Source organism: Danio rerio, chromosome 16 (assembly GCF_052040795.2).
Source record: "Danio rerio strain M-AB ecotype USA chromosome 16, GRCz13ab, whole genome shotgun sequence".
In the NCBI taxonomy this organism is placed as follows: Eukaryota; Metazoa; Chordata; class Actinopteri; order Cypriniformes; family Danionidae; genus Danio; species Danio rerio.
Window position 1 is genome coordinate 8907501 of NC_141036.1, and position 24494 is coordinate 8931994.

The 24494-nt window shown below is 37.1% G+C and overlaps 1 protein-coding gene across 19 annotated transcripts in view; it reads right to left on the reverse strand.

The window, feature by feature from the left end:
* Positions 1 to 24494, reverse strand: part of cobl (cordon-bleu WH2 repeat protein) — a 134896-nt gene that overhangs the window by 50304 nt on the left and 60098 nt on the right. For 5 of the 19 annotated variants that reach the window (XM_087285672.1, XM_087285671.1, XM_087285677.1 and 2 more), the window contains 5 exons: positions 15898 to 16126; positions 13910 to 13954; positions 11215 to 11300; positions 10854 to 10931; positions 3468 to 3638 (listed from right to left, as the gene is read on the reverse strand). In XM_087285672.1, the coding sequence (XP_087141798.1) occupies positions 3468 to 3638; positions 10854 to 10931; positions 11215 to 11300; positions 13910 to 13954; positions 15898 to 16126 (609 nt within the window). 19 annotated transcript variants of the gene reach the window in all.

The window sequence follows — 24494 nt, forward strand, 5'->3', positions numbered from 1 at the left end:
TTTGTTGTTATTCATGTTCTTACATGAAAAGCAACAAGAACCAAAAACATATAAATACAAATAATAATTAAAAAAGAATTCTTAAACTATACGGACACTTTATCCCTAAAATAAACCTAAACAAACATCCATAAAGAGGTTTTATGGCAAAAAGGGCTCATTTACACAAAACACAATGTCTCCTTCCTTTAGAACTTAAGAGAAAGAGAGTTGTGCTGTAAACAGTGTGGTCTCGCATCAGTGCCACGCTTCTTTGTTGTGACCGTTTTATTTTTATCAGCCCATTCCAGGTCACATTTAGACCTCCACAGTGTTGCCTAATCAGTCATAAATCCAGCCACCGCTGAGAAAAGCCCAGAAAACACATCTAAGAGACTAGCATGTCAGTCAACATTACAGGGGCACAGAGTCAGATCTGTTTAGGAAGGAGGAGGGATGTGGAAGCAAGAAACCGCTTTGTGGCCTTTCTAGATTTTTCCAGTGTGTAACAGTTAGTTGTCTTTGCAAAAGAGGCTAAATGGTGTGACAATAGCCAGAAAGTATCAATGACTGTCATCACTTTCTATACACTATTATAATGTTCTAGTTTTTAGCAAAATAGTGTTATTTAAAGAAAAACACAGCGTGATGTTGGCCGATTCGAATGTTATCCCTCCATTGAATAGGCGTTATCAGCAGGCATGGGTAGTTTTTATGATACATGTATTTTAAATATGTATTTTAAATACAAAATAGTATTTTGTCATTTGTATTTGATAGGGCTGACGAAAATAGGTAAATATTTTGTATCAAAATAATTTAGTGTCTAATTTTTTAAATATTTTAAAATACAGTGCTTCCCACAAGTTTAAAAATATACTTGCAGTGGTAGCCGGATTGAAATACTTGTGACTTTTAACTATATTTTTATTTATTATGACACTGTTATACATCTTTTCTTTTCAATTGGCTAAAGTTATTTTAAAAAAGCTGTTGAAATAAAAGAAATCCACTACTTCTTTTCTTTTATGCTATTTAGGAGCCATGTGCACCCACTGACAGGTAAAGGGCGCTCTCTCTCTCTCTTTCTCTCTCTAAAGTTGCTTTATAGGCTTGACATTTACAGTATTGCCAAAGCATTTTAGATATGTATAAAGTATACAATATATTAACATCATTAAATTAGTAAAATATACAGCAAATGGGAAATAAATATCAGAAAAAAATGAATAAAAAATAGACAATATTGCTAAAAATTAAAAAAATTACCAGAATAAAAAGTGTAGAATATTTAAATAAAGCAAATTAGTTGATTAGCCATTTCTAACAAATACTTTACAGCAATTTTAGATGTCATTTTGTTCTCTTTAAATGTATAGTAAAGTTTAACTGAGTCGTTTAATAATTGATTTTGCAGTCAGCTGCGAAAAGGTAATGCAGAAACGCATACAAATAAAGGTAACTTTAGAAAGCGAAAGTAAAACCCGAATGCCGGAAACTTTGAGAGATTCAGAAACTACAGTCAGACGCATTTTGGCGTAAAAGGCGCATCTCTGTGGGTTTGCAGAGCACATGATTGTCTGTCTGAGTGACAGATTGCGATTTGTTGATTATATGTGACAGATTGGATCTGTTCTATAACATGGGAAAACACGAAAAAAAGCATGTATTCGGATATTCAGAGATCGGTTTCAGGCCTCCTTCATATGTGGAAATAAATCAGATATAAATCAGATATGTGACAATGCGACTATCATGTAAACAGGCAGATCGGATTTATTGAGGCATTCCGTTGTCATTAAACTTGCGACAATGTGGTGCTTCTTCGCGGTTTAATGACGTAGAAAGAAGACATGTGTGGAGACGACAACGCGGTAAACAACAACAGAGGAAACGTAGAGGAAAGTGGTCAGTCGCCACAATTTGCTCCCACCAGACCTGAGATCTCTCTCGTACCCACAAATTCCTCTGAATGGAGGAAGACATCATACAGCATATAAAGCATAAGCGCAAGCCGCGATGACGGTCCTTTCCCACCTCCTCTGCCTAAAAATCGTTTTAAAGTTGGGAGAACTTCCGTGTTGTAACTTTTGCTTTTTGTCGCTACTAATAAACGCACTGCGGGCTACACATAGAACAACTTTATTTTCTTAAAAACTAGTGCGCACACAGGCAAAGGCTACATCTTCAACTACACACACACACATCAGGGCCATACCATTACATAAACTGTGTGGGGGTAAATCTAAACTAAACCATTCACTGCTTACGCTACACTTCACATATTTCGTAGAGCTAAAAACAAGAAAATTTCTTCCATCGTGCTAGTGTGGCGTTGATGCTACGGCAAAAAATCTGATAAAGGCAACAAATCGGAATTGGGCATCAAGACCTGACAGTGTAAAGTGGGCCAAAATGTGGCCTTTAATAGTGGTGTTTTTCTCAGTTATTTGCCAGACTTGAGATCAGACAAAAAAATTATTAATATTAATTCTGTTGTTTCCTTCTGATTGGTTCTCGGGATATAGCAGCTTTTTCTGTCAAAGGCAAATGGCGTTTAGCGGCTTTTGCCAACAAACTGTTATTTCTGAATGCGCTGATGCTGCGATTTAGATGATTTCAAACAAAACTATGGCCGAGTCTGAAATCGCCTACTACTCAGTAGGTGATTTATTTGAATTTAAACGTACTACTCGGCCGTTAGAAAAGTACGTTCTATACAGTATGAATGTTTAAAGTATTAATGGAATTCGGACGTACTACATACGCTATTTTGTCAAGGTCACGTGACCCACCTGCATCAGTTGCGCTTCACTCCCATTCATGAATTCTCTCACGGGGTATCATGGAATAGCGCAGCGTGCATAGGATGCGCACTTCAGAATCTCGCCGAAAGTAGTAAGTCATCCAGATATTTCTCTCATACTGATTTTTGAATGCTATGATGTTAGCGTACTATATAGTTCAGAAGTGTGGGGTTTCGGACAGAGTCTATTTGTTAAACATGTTCTATGTGTCTAAAGCATTTACTCAATGTCATTATTTCATTTTTGGCGGAAGTGGCATTTAGCGGGTTTTCCATCTGAACTCTTCATATATTCCAACATATTATCTGCAATAAATGGTTTTTACAGTGATTAAAGAGATCATCTTCAAGACTTTCTCTAACAATACTGCTTTTTAATAGATGAGTTTATAAACAGGATTGTAAGTTCAGTATATGTTTTTGTGTGTGTGTGTGTGTGTGTGTGTGTGTCTGCACCTCACTAATCATAATTTGTTATCGAACTAAGAAATACAAATATCCATTTAAAGAAAGCCAGGATGGTTTGATTGATGAACTGTTACTATCAGCCTCCTTTTTAACGGCCTCAGTAACTGTCCGGGACTGGTAGGAGGGGGGATGTTGGCCTCAAATGAAAGCTACTTCAAAGAACTATTAGTCATATATATCAGTTATACATTTGCGTGTGTCTAATTGCTCACACCTGTGATGTTGGTGGTAGAGTCTGTGTGGGAGCTGGTGGGGGTGCTGGAGCTCTGCGTTTCTTTAATTCCACTTTCGGGGACATCTTGGAGATGTTCATCACAGACTGAGATTGACCCAGAGTGCTGGGACGGGCCTCCACACATGGACCACTTGCCACCACAGACATACCCTGAGCATAAAAACCAAGGAAATACACTTTAATAGATACACAAATACACATTCCAGAAGATATTTAACACTATAGATGATTGTGTTCGCAGCCAGATTGATTGGAATTGATTGAACTTTATTTTGAAGAGTACAAGTAACAGAGGCAAGAATCACACCAGTGCAAATAGCAGTATGTCTGTATATATATAAAGCAAATGCATGGGGTGGAGAAGAAAAGATAAGTTCAATGCAAATGAAAATGTGTACAAATATATTTTAATTCTTTATGTGCAAAGAAAGTTGTAGAAAGATTACAACTGTTAAATCGAACAGAATATGAAACAAATGAACAGGATAAAAAATTGACAATGACATTTGAATTGGCTTTAGGAGACAGTAATTCCACATTTTAGTCCTCAAGGGTGGAAGGTAAGCAGGAAAGTGACTGTTAATTCAGAGCTGTAGAGCTCCAAGACGATGCCTTTTAAAGGGCAGCAGGTTTAACAGAGGACAGCAAATCAATAACATTTGGGCTGGAAATGTCATGACCTGTTGGTGGAGAGTTCTGAGGGCTTTACCCTGACCATGACCCTAATTTTACAGACCATAAAACAGCTGCCCAGAGTGAATGGTTACCAGGGAAGAACTTTAATGATACAAAAAAATAATAATAATAGTCACAACTTAATTATTAATTCCTAAACTCTGGAATAGCCTTCCTGATAATGTCCAAGGCTCAGACACACTCTCGCAGTTCAAAACTAAATTAAAGACCTATATTTTTGGTAAAGCATACAATCAATGCATCACATAGCGGTGTGATACATGAATGTGCTCAACACAGGTTTTTGCATCATACAGTATACACTTGAACAGCAGCTACGCTAATTATTCTCTTTACTCTCTATTTCCACCTGGGGATACTCATCCTGAGGCTTCCAGAGACTATGCAGTGCCACTGATGTGATCCAAGACCTGTAAAGAGCTGATCCCAAGGTTTCCGCAATTCCAGACCAGGCCGTATCATAAGCAGCTGCTGTGGTGGTCATGAAGGAGTAGAGAGCATGAGTCTGATTCCTGTAAGACTACAGGGATAGATGAGTCTTCGCTGACGTCCAGCGTTCTCCAGCCTCCGGCGCTTAGACTGCAGCTCTGCACAAGACGTTTGGCCATAGGAGAAATGGTTGTGCCCAACTAAGCCAGGTTTCTCTCAAGGTTTTTTATCCTTTACTTTGGCCAATTGGTGAAGATTTTTTCCTCGCCGCTGTCGCCACTGGTTTGCATGGTTTGGGACTTGTAGAACTGCGCAGCGATGGATTTGGTTTTCAGTGTTTGGACTCTCAGCAGTGAGTATTAAACCACAATGAAGGGAAATAAACTGAACTTAAACTCTGAAAACTGAACCGACCCTGTTTCAATTTACTATAATCTTTTATGTGAAGCTGCTTTGACACAATCTACATTGTAAAAGCACTATAGTAATAAAGATGAATTGAAAAAAAAAGTATTAATTCCTAATCTGCATGAGTAAATTTTCAATCAATGATACTACTAAAAACCTAAACTTTCTGAGATCTGCTTTTACAGCTGCATCATTTAGTATGTTTGAACTGCACTAAAGTTCATTTTCCAGATTGTTGTAGTCCGTTTGGTCAGGTGTGATCGCAGGAATTGCACTTGAGTATGCACCAAAAGTGGATCAAACAAGTGTACTAAGACCTGCTTGAAGAAGCGGTCTTGGTACGCCTTCAGGGTATATGCAGTAATCCTAAAGGTAATTTCAATACCTTCTTAAAGAACAGATATACACTTACTGTACAATCAAACAGAGAGATTTAAAATGGACACTGGCACATCTCTTTATGATAAAAAAAGAGACTTCACTGACAGTGAATGAGACTGTGATAGTCACAGACATATGATCTAAACTAGACACATAAACACACACACCTACACAAACAAACAGTAACATCTGGAAAGAGCAGAGAGACAAAATAATCACAGGCCTCATATCATGGTCGCTATCATGACTGATTTCATTAGACTACTCAACCTCCTTGCAATAGTTCAGCACTCTCTCTCTCTCTCTCTTTCATTTTTTCCCTCACCCCTCTCTGCCCTTAGAACGGAATGTTCAAAGTGGGAATGGCTATTAGTGTGTTATATAATCAGAAATCAGTTACTGCGACGTGTTGAAAATGGGCCTTGGCTCTGTCTGTGATGATAATGTAAATAGCATGCACCTGAGCTTGGGTAATTACAGGCAGAAGGCACTGAGATTTGGAAACAGCTCGCTGTAAAAACGGATATTTGGCAGGGTGATTGGTCACAAAAAAGGCACATTGTTGACGAATTATGGACATCCGAGCTGTTAAGCACATGTGCCCAAGTGTCATTAAGAACTCATTGTGGTTTTCAGAGAGGAAGTGGATGTATGAAGCAGCAATGTAGTTTAGAGATTATAAAATAAGAAAAATGTAGTGTGTGTAAGTATACCTAGCCAATCATAAACTTACAACACATTACACTATAAATAACTATTATTAAAGTAATATTTCTTCTTACACACATTAAAATACACACATTATTTGTTTTTAAATATATCCCAAATGATGTTTAACAGAGCAAGGAAATTTTCACAGTATGTCTGATAATATTTTTTCTTCTACAGAAAGTCTTAGGTATTTTATTTCGGCTAGAATAAAAGCAGTTTTAATTTTTTTTAAACACCATTTTAAGGAAAAAATTATTAGCCCCCAGTTCAGCCTTAAATGTCACTATACACGCTGTATAGAAGTCTCTTGAAAAATATCTAGTAAAATATTATTGAATGTCATCGTGGCAAAGACAAAATAAACCAGTTAATACAAGAGTTATTAAAACTATTATGTTTAGAAGTTGAAAAATCTTCTCTCCATTAAACATAAATTGGGAAAAAATAAACAGGGGGGCTAATAATAAAATAAAAAAATAAATAAAAATAATAAAAATAATAATAATAATGTATATATATAATAATGTATATATATACACATAGTTTAACATTTTCACGTCATTTCATTTACATCGAATCTAAATCACGTTTGTTTGTTTTTTCATTTTAATCTAATTTGTATCATTTTATTTATTATCCATGTAAAATAATTTGAGTTATTTAATTATTATTTATTATCTATTACAATTTATTAATCTGAATTTTATTAAACATGTTTGTGTGAATTATATTATACAACATTATTATTGTTATTGAGTGGCACGGTGGCTCAGTGATTAGCACTCTCGCCTCACAACAACAAAGTCACTGGTTCGAGTCCCAGCTGAGCCAGTTGGCATTTTTGTGTGGAGCTAGCATGTTTTTCCTATGTTGGCGTGGGTTTTCTCCGGGTTCTCCAATTTCCCCACAGTCCAAAACCATGCGGTACAGGTGAATTGGATGATCTAAACTGGCCGAGTGTGTGTGTATGTAAATGTGAGAGTGTATGGGTGTTTCCCAGTACTGGACTGTGGCTGGAAGGGCATCCACTGCATAAAACATATGCTGGAATAGTTGGCGGTTCATTTCGATGTGGCGACCTCTGATAAACAAGTGACCAAGCGGAAGGAAGGAGAATGAATGAATGAATGAAGCATTATCTGAATATTTTAGACTCATTTGTATCCGTGTTTGATTGTTTTTGTTTTGTTTTTGTTTATTCTATCATTTGATTCTTTATCTTAATAATCTTAATTATCGTATTTGTTTTTAAAAAATAATCTATTAATTATTTTTACCCTGTTATTCTTTTCCCAGACATTTTTATGGACCCTTAAGCACTACTTTTTTAACCCCAGTATTAAAAGTGTCTTCCAAAAAGTAAGATAATACCAGTCTAGCAGAGACATTTGAAAAAGGTTTAGCTCAGATACAACTGATCCCCTCACAAAATCATTCATCAACACAGTATAAAAACTATGAACATGTTAATACAAAGTCAAACTGTGCAATCTGGGTCAATGATCCAAGTGATTACTGACACCTTGTGGTGATAAATAAAACAAAAACCTTCATATCTGGAACACACTTTTATTATCGTTACTTGTGTCAATTAAATAAATAGCTAGATACCACACATACCCACCAATAGGTTTAGCAAAAGATTTTGTGAATATTATTATTACTATTATTATTATTATTACTATTACTATTATTCATTAATTTTCCTTTGGTTTAGTCCCTTTATCATCAGGGGTCGCCACAGCAGAATGAACCACCTACTTATCCACCATATGTTGTACACAGCGGATGCCCTTCCAGCTGCAACCCAGTACTGGGAAACATCCATACACACTCATTCACACACACTCATACACTATGGCCAATTTAGTTTGATCAATTTACCTATAGCGCATGTCTCTTTGGACTGTGGGGGAAACCAGAGAACCCAGAGGAAACCCACGCCAACACGGGGAGAACATGCAGACTCCACAAAGAAATGCCAACTTACCCAGCCAGGGCTCAAACCAGCAACCTTCTTGCTGTGAGGCAACAGTGCAAACCACTGAGCCACCGTATGTATTATTATTGTACTTAAATGTTACTGCTAGTCTGTGGCCTTTTGAAAATATACAACAACAAAATACACATAATTCTGTTAAATGTTGTTAGATTCATTATAATAAAATCTATTAAATATTTAATTAATTTATTATTAAACACATTAAAGAAAAAAAAAATAATCAAGAGACAAACGAAAAGAAAAAAAGAATATGAGGCTATTAAAACAAGAGTTAAAAGTAGAAAACACCACCAATAAGGTAGAATTAACCAAGAGATAGCAGAATTCTGTTAAAGTCCGTGTGACTTGAAAGTTGCTGAGACTTTTATTTCAGTATGTTGATGTACTTTCAACTGAATTCAAACATTGAGTAGTGGGTGGGGCTTTCTTTCTTTCCCATCTTTCCCTTTTGGCAAATTAACGGTTCAATGGGTGTGCAGGGGCGCCCCCAAGGGGTGGCAACTGCCACCACTGTATAAACTCTGGCCACCCTAATATGATTTCACTGTTGATATCATTAATTTAAATGTACTTACGTAAATTCTCAATAATAAATAAATAAATAGCAGGCACTAAATTATAGTGGATTGGTTGGTGCCACTTACGTAGCGGATTCAGTGCAACTCCCCCAACCCCCCTGTTTACAGTATGCACACACCTTCAATAGACAGCAAAGAGCAATTGTATATTTACCTTAAGGTACATTAATAGAAGAAGCTGTATTAAAAATATTGTGACTATAAAACCAATATGGATTAGAGTCTGTATAGTGAGTGTGTGTATGGACCTTTTTCTTGGAACGCAAAATTACCCATTATGCTTTGCGGGTATGCGCAAGGAGAATGCGAAGAACTTCCAATTGGCAGCTGATGCGTGTAAACAGTCACATTTGGACAGCTTTGAAACGATAGTTTTAATCTATTTTACCTGCTTTTATCCTCTTTGAACTAATACTGTTGTCCATCAGCACCATCTCCTGGACTGATCATTTAAAGAAATGCGATCTAATAGGATGGAAAATAGCTGCTTTGAGGCATTTTCCCCTCATTGTCAGACAGCATTTTCCCCTCATTGTCAGACAGCATCTTCTGCGGTTTAAATGAAGCCTCGTCATCGCTAAAGTCAACATTTTCTCTTTATTTCAAATATATAACTAGCCCAAACAAATGTAATTCACCAAAATATTTGACACACACACGTAGCTTGTATTGTGCCACTGACACTGATTTAAAAACGGTGACAAAGTGAAAATATAGGCTACTGTCATTTCGAAATGACAGAAAAACACAAACCGTGGTAAAAACAACACACGAAATAAAACACAAACGGCTCGCGATTAGAATGAACAGCAAATCAGCCAGCAGAGGATCAATAACAGACTTTTATTGGTCATTTTTGTAAATTGCACAATTTTCATACCTGTTAAGTTTCATGCCAGTACTCTGGTTTGCTCTCTCTCTCTATGTGTGTGTGTGTGTGTGTGTGTTAAAGAGCCGCTGAGCTAACAGCTGACAGGCCGGGAACGCACAAACACACTGTATTTCTGATGGCAGACACGTGAACTAGGAGAACGTTTTTCTTGTATTTCTGACGCGCTTGAACCACATGTGACAGATTATAACGGCTTTAACAGACAGATTTCTAAGTTGTGTGTCACAAAAACACTCTGTTATCCATTAAAAACGTTATTAAAACCCATTTTCGGAGCGCAAATTACCAGTTGTATACGCTGTAAACGGAAGTTTTTAGCATTCTACCGGAAGACGCTGGTCGCTATGGCACCCTCCATGCAGCAGCCATGAAAAAGGTCTATATATAGTAATGCCTTTTGTTCATTTGTTCATTTGTTTGTTGTATTAATTAATTTATTAATCTTCATTAATTTTAGACATGGCATACACTGTATGCTGTTAAATAAAAGTATGTGAAAAATAAATGAAAAGTTATGTATATATATATTAGAAGTGTTTTTAAACTAAATATTGATCTTTATTTGGTTTGCACATGTACTTGCTGAATTATTTCGATGAATAAATTGCAATATTGTAAGAGTAATTCATTAAATGAATTAAAAGCAAATTAAATCATTTACCTGAAACAAAAATAAAACATTACACTGAATTTTTTTTGTGTGTGTGTGTGTGTGTGTGCCATCCCAAGATTTGATGTGGCCTCTTCTGGCCACCCCTAAGAAAATTTTCTGGGGGTGTCACTGTGGGTTTGGTTAAGAATATTGTGGCTGAAGCTGTCAAACTGACATCATCAGAAACATTATCCAAACACATGCACAGACTTTGATTGAAAATTACCAAAACAAGCATAATTTTTAGTGGATTAACTTAATGGATTAATGGTTCACCTAAAGAATAACATTGTGCGCTAATATAACCCCGCCGGTCCTACGCCACCCAACCCGCTCCGAGCTGGTATTGAATTGGCAACCTTCCGCATGGGAGTTGGTTGCTCTAACAAGGAGGCTAAAGACCATGGCCTCTAGCGTAGTCGCTAGAGCATCTTTAGAGGTCAGATGAGTGAAGTTTACCTGCACAGCACCTACTGGCTGGCCTCCGTTACACTAGCACAATAATAAACATTGTAGATTTTCACACGGACTTTAAAGACTGAAAACTGTGACAGATAAAGAGACAAGAGTGTGTTAATCAGGGACAGCGGAGTTTACAGTATGGGTTAGTACTTACATTACTGTTAGTGTCTGCATTGTCAACAACACTATCATCATCAACACTCTCCATGTTCTCAGAGGACTGATCTTCGCTCTGAAATGGGAACGTAACACTAGCATGGGAGGTACACTCATAAGATCCATGAAAACTTTGCAATGCTTAACCATTGCAATAGCAATCAAAAGTTTTATATTCATCACACTTTTCAAATGCATTAGTTTCTTCAAGCATGTCCATGAGTTGTTGCCTTCATGTCAAAATATGAGCTTCTTGTCATGCAGCATTGAAGCATACAGCATTGTCAAAATTGAAACAGACAATATTATGAACGTGTAACACTTCTGTAATTTCATGCACACAAAAACCTGTGTTCTACCTTTGATTTCCTGCGATTAAACTTGAGGAAGCCCAGCAGACCCTTTTTCTCGGATCCACTCAGACTGTTGGAGCGGAGAGATTCAGCTGTAAAAGAAAACAGATTTGTTCAGCATCTAAGACAAACATGTAGAAATACAGCAACTACTGTAGTCTAACAACACACAACGTGACAAGATTCAAGCAGCAAGCAATTTGGCTGTCTGTACATAAAGCAACATGACAAAAAAAACTTTAAAAATCAGCCACTCAGAAGAGCAAAATAGTGAACTGCACTCTTAATGAAATTGACAGGTTTATAAACAAATTATTTAATATTAAACCTCATTAACATTATTCAAAGTACATGTTAAGTGTACATGATGGTTTCGGCTTGCATGGAGTTCACAGTGCTAGGGCCCTATCCTACACCTGGTGCAACAAGGTGCAAGGTGTCCACCTGTCAGGTTTTGGAGACGTATGCATTATCATATGGGGCAATAAAAAGTGTGTTTGGATATAACTCTTATACCACCTCTTATAACACTTTTACCACACTTGTTTTGCTGGAAATTAGAACTGAATGTAGAAATTTGTTTTAAAACAAATCTTTGCGATTAACAAACAAAATTACGAAGTTAAATACGGATGTTTCCTTACTCCACAAAAGTAAAAGAGTAAAGTAAAGAGTAAAATTAAAGTATAGAAGAAGTAAAGAAGCCGAATGGAGGAGACTCGTTCTTTATCCTCGCACTGCAGATGGTCTGTTTTTCCCCTTACAAAGTCCGCCATGTAAATAGCAAATGTGCCATGGCATGACACAACTGACTCATAAAGGGAATGTAGTAGGTGACTCTGATTGGTGTAATGCACGTTATGATCAAAACATAACCCATTAAGAGAATAAGCACAACTCTGTTAGACCATGCGCCAGGGTGCAGAGCTAACTTTTCCACCCATAAAATAGCAAACATGGTTTCGAACATGCTCTTAATGCTTTTTGAGCCAAGCGCTTTAGACTTTGCACCAATAGATCCTTAAAATAGAGTCCAAAGAGAGCTTGTTTGATTTGATTGTAAGACCTTTAAATAATTTGTGTACAAGAAATTATACCAATGAAATTGTTCTCATTTTACTTTTATACAGTGAAGAATAGGCAGTTTTATTTGCTTACAATTGATTATTTAACTTATACTAGAATACGGTTGATCTAACCAAAAAATAAAATAACATTTATGCAGATTATCTGGCCTACCAAATCCTCTCAATCAATATAAAACTATAAGATCTTTCCAAAATGAGCTATTCAAGTCATCTGGTGAAATAATTATATTCATATTGCAAGACATACAGCAGAAAAACTGAACACCGCAATGTCTGATTTTTTCAATATCGTGCAGCCCTAATCAGGACCATTGACTATAGTTTCATAGGTGACTACAGAATTGAACAAAATCGCATAACAGTCTTCATGTTCAGCAAGATAATCTGATCTGCCCCCAGTCTGAGCATAGCTTATGTTGAGAGACAGACATCTAAATCCTTTTCAACAAGTATACATATATATATATATATATATATATATATATATATATATATATATATATATAGTTGAAGTCAGAATTATTAGCCCCTCTGAATTTTGAGACCGCTTGTTTATTTTTTCCCCTATTTCTATTTAATGGAGAGCAGATTTCTTCAACACATTTCTAAACATAATACTTTTAATAACTCATTTCTAATAATGGATTTATTTTCTTTGCCATGATGACAGTAAATATCATTTGACAAGATAATTTTCAAGACACTTCTATACAGCTTAAAGTGACATTTAAAGACTTAACTAGGTTAATTAGGTTAACTAGGCGAGTTAGAGTAATTAGGCAAGTTATTGTATAATGAAGGTTTGTTCTGTAGACTATCGAGAAAAAAATAGCTTAAAAGGGCTAATAATTTTGTCCCTAAAATGGTGTTGAAAAAATTAAAACTGCTTTTATTCTAGCCGAAATAAAACAAATAAGACTTTTTCCAGAAGAAAAAATATTACCAGACATACTGTGAACATTCCCTTGCTCTGTTTAACATCATATTTAAAAAAGAAGAAAGTAAATCGAAGGGGTCTAATAATTCTGACTTCAACTGCATATATATATATATATATATATATATATATATATATATATATATATATATATATATATATATATATATATATATATATATATATATATATATATATATATATATATATATATATTATCTTAAATATACTGTTAATATAAAAAACAGGGGTTTTGAAATCCTTTAGACTCAGAGTAAGTGCAATAAACACGAAGCAGTACAGAAGTCTGACATTAGATGGCGCTACACTTCTGCAAGCCTCTACTATGCCATCACATTCAGATGTAAACAAAAACATTAAAGCAGCTTATAAAAATAAAAACTTAAACAAAGAATAAGCAGGACAGGTTTCTAAATACTAAACAAATGCACCATAAAGAATGTAAGCACCACAATAAAACTAAGCGTAAGAGATGAATATTGAAGCATATGCATGTCTTACTTTTTGTCTAGTGACCTGGTTAATGTTAATCATAAGAGCTCAAGCATGTTCTATGACAGGAAGCAGACTCTCAGCACATTCAAAACAGTTCAAGATGTAGGGTTAAGCCACCACAACAACTGTTTAGCCAAAGTTGCGTACACGGCATCAGTACCTGAGTAGTTCAAGGCAGGTGTCGAAGCCATTTTAGGCTGGAGAACTGGAAACAACCAAACCAAAAAACAACAGCAACAACAAAAAAATAAACATTTTGAAGATAAATAAGAGAGAATAGAAAGAAGTTCTATTTTTGTCTTCTCATTTGACTACCAGACAGTAAAGAATAGCTAAATGTCAAAGGCTGTGACATTTGTGCTTTTTAAGTAATGTACCAATAGCACTGACACTTCCTCAACTCAGATACGGAAAGTGGATGCTTCTCTCAACAAGAAGAGATTTCTAAGGCATTTAAGAGCAGTGTAATTGTAGCTGAAATGTAATCTTTGCCACCAGAGAAATAAACTACATTTTCTAAAATACCATTATTATTTTAAATTAGAGTATTTTATAGTATATTTTGAAAATGACAGCTTTTTTGAGAATTTTAATCAAATAAGTACAGCATTAAAGTGCATAAGAGACTTTAATAACATTATTCAGATAATTCTGAAACAATCAGTTGCTCTTGAACTTAGTTTCAGCCTTAATACTAGGTGAAAGAAAATCTATCTAATTATCTGGCATTGTAAAAAGGAAATGAATATATGGATAGTTGACTTGACGTTGCACTTTTACTGTCACACATGCCAAAAATGAATAATAGTACTGTGAAGATTCAAAATGAAATAAATTGTTAATGTTTAAATGTTTGTTTGGCTTTATTTGACCTCTTTTCATATAAAACAATTATGTTTTTTTTATATTTTCTATAATACAGTCATTTAAAATCACATTTACTCATTCATTCATTCATTTTCTTTTCGGCTTTGTCCTTTTATTCATCAGGGGTCGCCACAGCTGTATAAACTCCCAACTTATCCAGCATGTTTTACACAGCGGATGCACTTCCAGCTGCAACCCATCACTGGGAAACATCCATACACACTCATACACTATGGTCAATTTTAGCTGACCCAATTCACCTGTACCACATGTCTTTGGACTTGTGGGGAAAACTGGAGCACCTGGAGGAAACCCACGAAAACAACTGACCCAGTCGAGACTCAAACCAGCGACCTTCTTGCTGTGAAGCAACAGCGATACTCGCTGCGCCACCACGTCCCCCGAAATCTAGTAATGTTCAACTTAGTTATTTGATATTCAGCCCTTATAAATTGTTTGCAACCAGTTACTTTAAAAAATGTTAGTAAATCAATGAATCTTTTTTTTTCTGTGTGTCTTCCATCAAAACACCTCAGAAAGCTTTCATTAGTTGAAGGACTCAGGCCTCGTTTACACTCGTGCGTTTTAGATAAAAAACGATCCGCGTCCACACTAGCGTTTCTGAACATATCTCCGTCCACACTACACCACCAAAAACGTATATCACGTGACCATTCGCGCACTCTGGGCATGCACGTTCTAGTATAAACAGGAAGCGTGTGACTCACTCGGCATTTGGTTATTGTTGGTCAACAAACACCGGTGAAACAATGAACGCGATGGCATAGAAAGCAAGAGAGGTATTTTTGTGGACAGACGACGAGGTTGAGTTGTTACAAAACGTAACAAATAAATAACTGCACAATGGCGCCTAAAACAGACAATAGTGCAAACAGGCAATCAGGTAGCGAATCTCAGCAGCCCCGCCTCCGTTTTCAGATGTCTCTGTTTTCCCTCATCCACACTGAAACGGAGCAGCAGCGTTTTAGAATGAAAACAGCCTTTCCAGCGTTTTCAAAATGCTCCGTTTTCGGCGCTCGAAAACTCTGGCGTAGTGTGGATGGATGGCGTAACCGTAGCAAAACTTTTGCGTTTTCAAACTAAAACGCATTAGTGTAAACCGGCCTCATTCAAGAACATAGGTGAAAAAAATCCTATCCAACATTGGGAATATGGACTGCAATATCCAGTTTAATTATACTAGGATTATTGAACCTCAACCTTACATACTGCACCTTTAAATGTAGAGCTGTACTTAATGTAACATTGTGAATCCCATACCTAATGTCTGATCCAGGACATAGAGCTCCCTGATACCCAGATCGCTCAGAGACTTGTCCAAGTCCAGTTGTTGGTGGTTGATATTGTCTTTGAAGAGCAGGACATGGGCTGGATCAAACTCACACTTCTGACAGATCACAGGCACCAGGGTCTGCAGGGGCGCTAATGGATTTACTCGAACCACGGCCTTCTGGCTGCGGTGATAGTTTACTACCAATCGCACGGTTTTCTGTGATGAGAGAAAGAAGTGTAAAAAAGTGAGACATTGAAATTCATTCATTCAACAGTTTATTTAAAATGCTGCTCCCATATGCTCATTGTTTTGCAAATCTTAGCTCTATTAAATGTCTTACCTGGCATCCTAAAAATGTTTGTTTTCCACATAAGAAATTAATGTAAAGATCAGTGTTCATTTCGACAGCAAATTTGCAACTAGTTTCAGTATTTTGACTAAAATGGTGTTTAGTTTTAGACATACTTTGGAATCATTGTAGTTTTAGTCTAGGTTTAGTTGACTAAATTTCCTAAGATATTAGTTGACTAAATCTATTCTAGACACTACATTTTTAAAGTTCATTATATACTTCTAGAGAACATCCTAACATTGATTAAACATGAATGCTATTTAAGGGTTAGATGACTTAAAAAAATCTGTCCAACATTAAAATCTGTTTTATGACAATATATGCTAATTACATATAAATGTGCTACAAATTCAAAATTGGACTTCACATATATTGCAAATATATTTATACTTTGCAAATACTGCAATTATGTGTGTATGTGTTTGTGTTTGTGTTTGTGTGTGTGTGTGCGTGTGTGTGTGTGTGTGTGTGTGTGTGTGTGTGTGTGTGTGTGTGTGTGTGTGTGTGTGTGTGTGTGTGTGGAGAGACAGAAATATACACACGTACATAAACAGTTGAAGTCAGAATTATTAGCCCCCCTGAATTATTAGCCCTCCTGTTTATTTTTCCCCCAATTTCTGTTTAGCGGAGAATTATTTTTCAACACATTTCTAAACATGATCATTTTTAATAACTGATTTATTTTATATTTTCCATGTTGACATGTAGACAGTTTTACTAGATATTTTTCAAGACACTTCTGTACAGCTTAAAGTGGCATTTAAAGGTTTGACTAGGTTAATTAGGTTAACTAGATAGGATAGGGATATAGGGTAATTATTGTATAACGATGGTTTGTTCTGTAGACAAAAAAAAAAAAATTGTTTAAAGAGCCTAATAATTTTGACCTTAAAATGGTTCATAAAAAAATTTAAAACTGCTTTTATTCTAGCCAGAATAAAACAAATAAGACTTTCTCTAGAAGAAAAAATATTATCAGACACACAGTGAAAATTTCCTTGCTCTGTTAAACATCATTAGGGAAATATTTAAAAAATAAAAAATAAATCAAAGGGGGGCTAATAATTCTGACTTCAACTGTATATACACACAAACACATTCATATGGCAGCTCTCATGTGGAGAATGAAGTCACATGCATTGCCCAGGTGTGAGTTTTTCACATACTTCCTTGATGGTTCTGTGGGTCTCATCTATCAAATCTAATCTTTATTTTGTATTTTCTATTGAATTTGAGTGAGGTGATTGGCTGGGCCATTCTACAGCTTGATTTTCTTTTTTCCGAAAGCATTTGAGAGCTTGGCTGTGTTTTGGATCATTGTCCACCCTGGTTTCATCTTCATCATCTTGCTAATGTAGATGTTTGACTGTAGCAGCTAATCATTTACACCAGGGCTGTCCAAAGTCGGTCCTGGAGGGCCAGTGTCCAGCTGAATTTAGCTCCAACTTGCTTCAACACACCTGCCTGCAAGTTTCTTGTATACCTAGTAAGAGCTTGATTAGCTTGTTCAGGTGTGTTTGATTAGGGTTGGAGCTAAACTCTCCAGGACACTGGCCCTCCAGTAACGAGTGTGGACACCCCTACACCGATAAAGGGCAGAGGGTTGCTGAATAACTACTGAGATTTCAGCTGCTGTCTGGGCTTTCACTGCCTTTCTGCACCTCCCTTTCTTCATTTGTTCAACACTTTTTTTCCTGTGTCACTTCATTTTATTACACATAAGTTCATTTGTAAACTAATTAGATTTGTTTATATGTATTTGTTTGTTATCAACATCTGGTGAAAATTTCAAGTCAACGGCACCTTTAGATATATGTTTTCTGAGAAAAATGGTGACGTGTTTAACACCTACATATGTCAATGTGAATACTATTTTTTGTATCCCTACCCCTTCCCATTGGCCCTTCAAATGGAGTGTGAAGAGGAAGGGCTTCAAAATTTAACCCTAAGAGATGAGACATCACTAGAGCACCTGCACACATCATCATATGTCATTGCGAGCTCGTACAGTACTTCATATGAGATCGATGAACGCGACTGCTGTAGTTATTCCAGTTGTGTTATTTTTTGGTGTTTATCTTCAGGAAATCACTGAAGGCATATATCAGGTTATCATAACAATATAATGTGGCATTAAGATCATTACTGTACTGTGGATTTACACTGCGGCCATATTTGCCATGTAAACACACTAAAACAACATTAACGTCACCAGACACTAGCTATGTTTCCATCCATCCATTTTGAAAATGCGCATAAAAAACGTATGCGCCTAACTGAGTAGGATAAACTTTTTATTCGATAAGAAAAGATGCGCATAAACTGCGATGGAAACACTTTTACCGCACAAACTCCAGCATGTGCATTAAAAAAGGTCATGTGATTTTGTTAAAAGAGATCATGTGATGCATCTGAAATGTTGTTTTGGTCATTATAAAACGCCTTACCATTTCAGTATTAATGTTATTATATTATTAATTACCTCCAGAATCAAGAGCGCCTGGGCTCTGTGTCTGACACCTTCAAACGCCACTGCGCGCTCACTGCTTGTCAGGTTTGTCTTCTGAGGCGCATTCATTTAGAAAAGATTGATGCAGCTTCTCCTACTGCAGCAAACGCAGTTTTTACTGTTGATATTTGGCGCCAGTTAATCAGGAAGTGACGATTTTGTTCGCTTTGACTCGTTGGATGGAAACAATGCTTCATTCGCACAACTTTTATGCGATAATGCAGTTTTGCGCATAAAGTTTATTCGCATTTTTGGATGGAAACTTAGCTAATGTAAAAAGGTCAATTCCAGCCACTAGACTTTTCTGACAGGGTATTCGAGTGTCATTGAGTGTCAGATGTGAAGGTATGTTGTGGGACGATTATACAGCAGATATTATTGGAGATTATAAACAGCGGAATTTAGTTTTTATTTTAGCGTTTTTTTAAGCATGACAGTAAAACACGAGCACGGTTTTGAACCTATTAAAACATATGCTTGTCTGTTGTAAAAATTCACAATATTGACAAAAATACTCATTTGTGCATCTCCTTACTTCTGTGTGCAGCTATGCTGCTGTAGTAGATGATGTATTCTGGGAAGTTTTGTACCCCTTGGTTTTGAGTGTGGTCCTGAAAAATCTCAGTTTCAAGGACTATCTAACCCATCCTCTTAAGCCTGGTTTATCTTTTGCGTCAAGTGATCGGCATGACCCACGGCGCATGCAACGCGCGTAGCTGTGCATTTATACTTCTGCGCGCTGTTTCTGTTGTTCTGCAATACACTTTCAAAACGCTAGCTGGCAGTGAGGTGTTTATATTCCTCTGTTTTGAGTTTTTTCGCTGGTGATTTGTTTTTTCTGAACGCTTCCTTAATGTACAAGTGGCTCAAACTCGCTAATTTTGACCGGCAGATGTGCAACAACTTTAACCATGAGGTAAACACAAAACAACACTTTCCATCAGGAGCTCATTCACGGGACTCCACACTTGTAAACAATCGCTCAATCAGGCTCGTGCAGCTTTCGGTCCCGCCCAGATTAGTCAGCGCTACCAATCACAGAGCTTGCGCTACGTGTCGTTGTGGTGTGTAGTTAAATTTTTTGAGATGTGCGCGTAAGCGTTGCCCATGGGGTAGGGTTATGCGTCAACGCGTAGGCTGCACCGTAGCATACGCATGCCCTTGACGCAGAAGTATAAATCAGCCTTTAGCCCTACCCCTGCAAGCTAGAGAGAATTGGGACACCAATTGGGGTAAGGGGAAGGGCTAAGGGGTAGACATGAGATTGGGCCTTATTTTTTCCCCATTGTATATAATATTTATATATTATATTTGAACATATACATACATATTTGTAACTCCAAAATCAGAAGTGCATTTCAGGTGTGCTTCAGAATCATTTATACCAGATCTTAGCTTTTCTATTCCTACACATTGAGATTTTTGGACTTTTAAGGAGACATGTAGCAAAAATGGGTTATGTGTACATAATGAAGTTTAAAACAATTGTTCAAGTAGTCGATTATCAAGGCTGAACTGAACTAAATTATGATTCACCTCTTTACAAAAGCATTTTAGTGGAAAAAGAATAAGTGTGAACCCAAATGGTACCTAATTAAAATGCTCTCTTCCTGTAAATGTACAGCAATCTCACCCCTTTGTAGCTATTATCATTTGCACGATCGAGGTAAGATAAGATGCAACACAGATATCTGAAGTTTCGCATGAGCAGTGGGCAATTTAGACCGTAAATGCAAGTTTGCAGTGTTCTGCAGAGGAAGTTTCCCCAACCACATATACTTCTTAGAACAAAAAATAATCTTGAGACCTGAATTACACTTGAGGTACTTAACAAATAAATCTTATTACCTAATTTAGTCCCTCACATGCAAATACCATTTTTTCCCTCATGCAACAAAACTATCTACAGTAAGCCTATACCTGAATTTCATTATAGAAACTTAACTTGTGACAGTTTCTAAACCTTATCATGCAATCAAAAATACAACAGAGATGACTGAGGTGTCATAAAACAGTAACACTTAGTTTGCTTTGTGTCACATATGAGTTAAAGTGTAATCCTGCTTGAAGAAAAGCTTACTCTGCTGTTTTATACTTCCTCAGACATCTATGGATATAAAAACATGCAGTATTTAAACTGTTATTCATGTTCTCATGTGTAAATTAGGTAAAAAGCTGATTAGACAGTAATGTATTTATCACCTGTGTGCATATTTTGAAATAAGCAAGTGCTTTTGGTGGCTTGTCTGAATGACTGTGTGGCTTTAAAGTGCAACTGAAGGATACTGATAAGAAATATTTGCTGAATGTCTAGCTGACATACATTCACTGGCCACTTCATTAGGTACAACTGCCCATTAACACAAATTTCTAATCAGCCAATCACATGGCAGCATCTCAATGCATTTAGGCTTGTAAACATGGTCAAGATGATCTGCTGCAGTTCAAACCAAGCATCAGAATGTGGAAGAAAGGAGATTTAAATGACTTTGAACATGGCAGGGTTGTTGATGCCAGACGGGCTGGTCTGAGTATTTGATGATCTACTGGGATTTTCACAAATAACCATCTTTAGGGTTCACAGAGAATGATCCAAAAAAGAGAAAATATCCAGTGAGTGGCAGTTCTGTGGGCGCAAATGCCTTGTTGATGCCTGAGGTCAGAGGAGAATGGTCAGACTGGTTTGAGCTGACAGAAAGACAACAGTAACTCAAATAATCACTTGTTACAACCGAGGTTTGCAGAAGAGCATCTCTGAACGCACAACACGTCCAACCTTGAGGCAGATGGGCTACAGCAGCAGAAGACCACACTGGGTGCCACTCCTGTCAGCTAAGAACAGGAAACTGAGGCTACAATTCGCAGAGGCTCACCAAAATTGGACAATAGAAGATTGGAAAAACGTTGCCTTTTCTGATGGGTTTTGATTTCTGCTGCAACATTTAGATGGCAAGGTCAGTATTTGGCATCAACAACATGAAATCATGGATCCATCCTGCCTTGTAACAACGGTTCAGGCTGGTGGTGGTGTAATGGTGTGGCGGATATTTTCTTGCCACACTTTAGGCCCATTTAGTGCCAATTTAGCATGGTGTCAACGCCACAGCCTACCTGAGTATTGTTTCTGACCATGTCCATACCTTTATGACCATAGTGTACCCATCTTCTGATGGCTACATCCAGCAGAATAATGCACCATGTCATAAAGCGCAAATCATCTCAGACTGGTTCCTTAACCATGACAATGAGTTCATTGTACTCAAATGGCCTCCACAGTCACCATGGCTCATTCCAATAGAGCACATTTGGGATGTGGTGGAACGGGAGATTCACATCATGTATGTGCAGCCAAAGAATCTGCAGCAACTGCTTGATGCTATCATGTCAATATGGACTAAAATATCTAAGGAATATTTCCCGTACCTTGTAGAATTTATGCCATGAAGGATTAACGCAGTTCAGAGAGCAAAAGAGGTTTCAATCCGGCATTAGTAAGGTGTACCTAATAAAGTGGCCGGTGAGTGTTTGTGACAATAGATGGTTAGCCGCTGCAGTCGGATATTCCTGTCTCATGAAAAGTAAACTATGTATTTAACAGTAACCAATAGTCTTATTGGATTACTTTGCACTACATTTTTGCCTGTACTGCATTGAGCGCTTTTGTGCATTTCAGCAATTCTCATGTTACTGTGTCATCATTAGGAAGTAACACTTTGTTGTATTCCTAGCCTCTGGATTGCTTAACTTCAGATTCTTCATAATGAATACAAATGAAAGTGATTTTAATGTTTGGTGTTCAAACTTATTTTTAACCTATATTTGGTGGAACTTTAACTGGCATTTACTTGCAGAATGAACTTCTCAGAAAGTGGTTAGTGTGCTGACACGGTTTAACATTGTTAACACCCTGCTCTCACTGTAAATAACCATAAGTGAGACCCATCCTGACCCTTTTCTACAACAGTCAAATACTTCTGAGCTAGCAAGTGGCCTATGTTTGCTATTCTGAGGGATTTAAAGGGATGCTTTTGTGCTAATTCATGCATTCAGAGTAGTTTACAATGCTGGACTCTCATGTTCAAGTATGGGTCAAGTTTAAAAAAAAAATTATTTGGATGAAACACACAGTATTTCTTTTTACCATAATCTTACCTCCAGGTTAAAACTACACTCAAAAAAGGCTTTTTTTTTGGTGGCTTGTTCAAGCTACTTATTTAAAATGAGTTGAATCATCTTAAATGTTACATTTTTTGGGACATTAGTAATTGTCTTATGTTCAATCCACTTAAATTTGTAAAACCAATTAAGTTTATGGGGTGACACGGTGGCTCAGTGGTTAGCACAGTTGCCTCACAGCAAGAAGTGTGGAGTTTGCATGTTTTCTCCATTTTGACATAGGTTTCCTCCGGGTGCTCCGGTTTCCCCCACAGTCCAAAGACATGTGGTACAGGTGCCGAAAGCACTAGCGGTGCGTAAGTTCAAACATAGCCTAGTTGTGACTTAGAGCGACACTACGTTACAACTTACACATTACTAAATATTTTTGTGTTGCACCACTGAACTTAGTTTAAATGTAATACTACGTTCCAAATAAATATTTATGCCAGCCTCCCCTGGTAGAGGAGAGATGACAGCGAGATTAGTCTACACTGAAGAGCTCACGATGATAACGAAGAATGATCTACCTCTACTCACAGCCTTAATTTCCTCCCAAATCTCGTATTTGTTTCGGTTTGTAAAAGACAAGTTTAATTTTCTTCCATGGAGTGTTTTGTGTTAATTGTGTCCATCACAACGAGAATTCATGACTGAGTTCTTCTCCCTGCTCTTTTCTTTCATGAGTAGGATACCAAAAAAAATCAAGTTTAATGTTTTGATAACGTCATGTGTATTTCGCATGCATTCATGGCTCGCGATGCAGGTGTGTGTGTCGTCTGTTTTTAGTGACTCACTGTAATTTAATGTGCTATAAAATGTGATTTGTCATTTAATTTTCATAGGCCATAGGCCAGTTATATATAGATGCATTAGCTACAGAATTTTAAAGCATTTAAATGCTTTTTTTATTGAATATTACACCATTTAATGCGACTACACATGACTTCACAGAGAGCTTACGACCTACTAACTATTGTTTGCCTTAACGACTGATTCACACAGGGCTTCAGCGTCAACGCTTGACAGAGGGAGTGTCTGAAGTTGGGGCTGACACGATTATCATAGCAGCATCAGCCAGTGAAATTAGTCTGCTATCGACTACTGTCTGAGCTGGTGTATTTGCATAAAGCAATCTGATAGGCTGAGGCGTTTGTTGCCGCTTGAAAAGTTGAGAAATTCCCAACTTCTGCCACGAGCAACAGAGCTGAAGCGGTGCAGACGAATCCACAATACAGTTCGGCAATTCCTGACCTCACCCATTCAAAGTGAATGGGAAGCGTCGAAGATGACTGCCAATGTGAATGGGGTATAAGAACATGTGGTGCAACCAAAGTGAGAACAAAATTACTTACAAACTAGCTAGTAGTTACTATGCCCCTAGTGGGGACTTTACGTTCCAGTTTTAAAAAGAACTCAGCTGGTGCAACCCTACCCAGGTGAATTGAATAAACTAAAGTGTTCGTAGTGTCGTGACTGTCAGTGACCACCTGAGGGCGCTGTAGTTCAACGGACACTGAGAGTGAACTACAGCGCCCAAAAACTACAAGTCCATACATACCACGCGC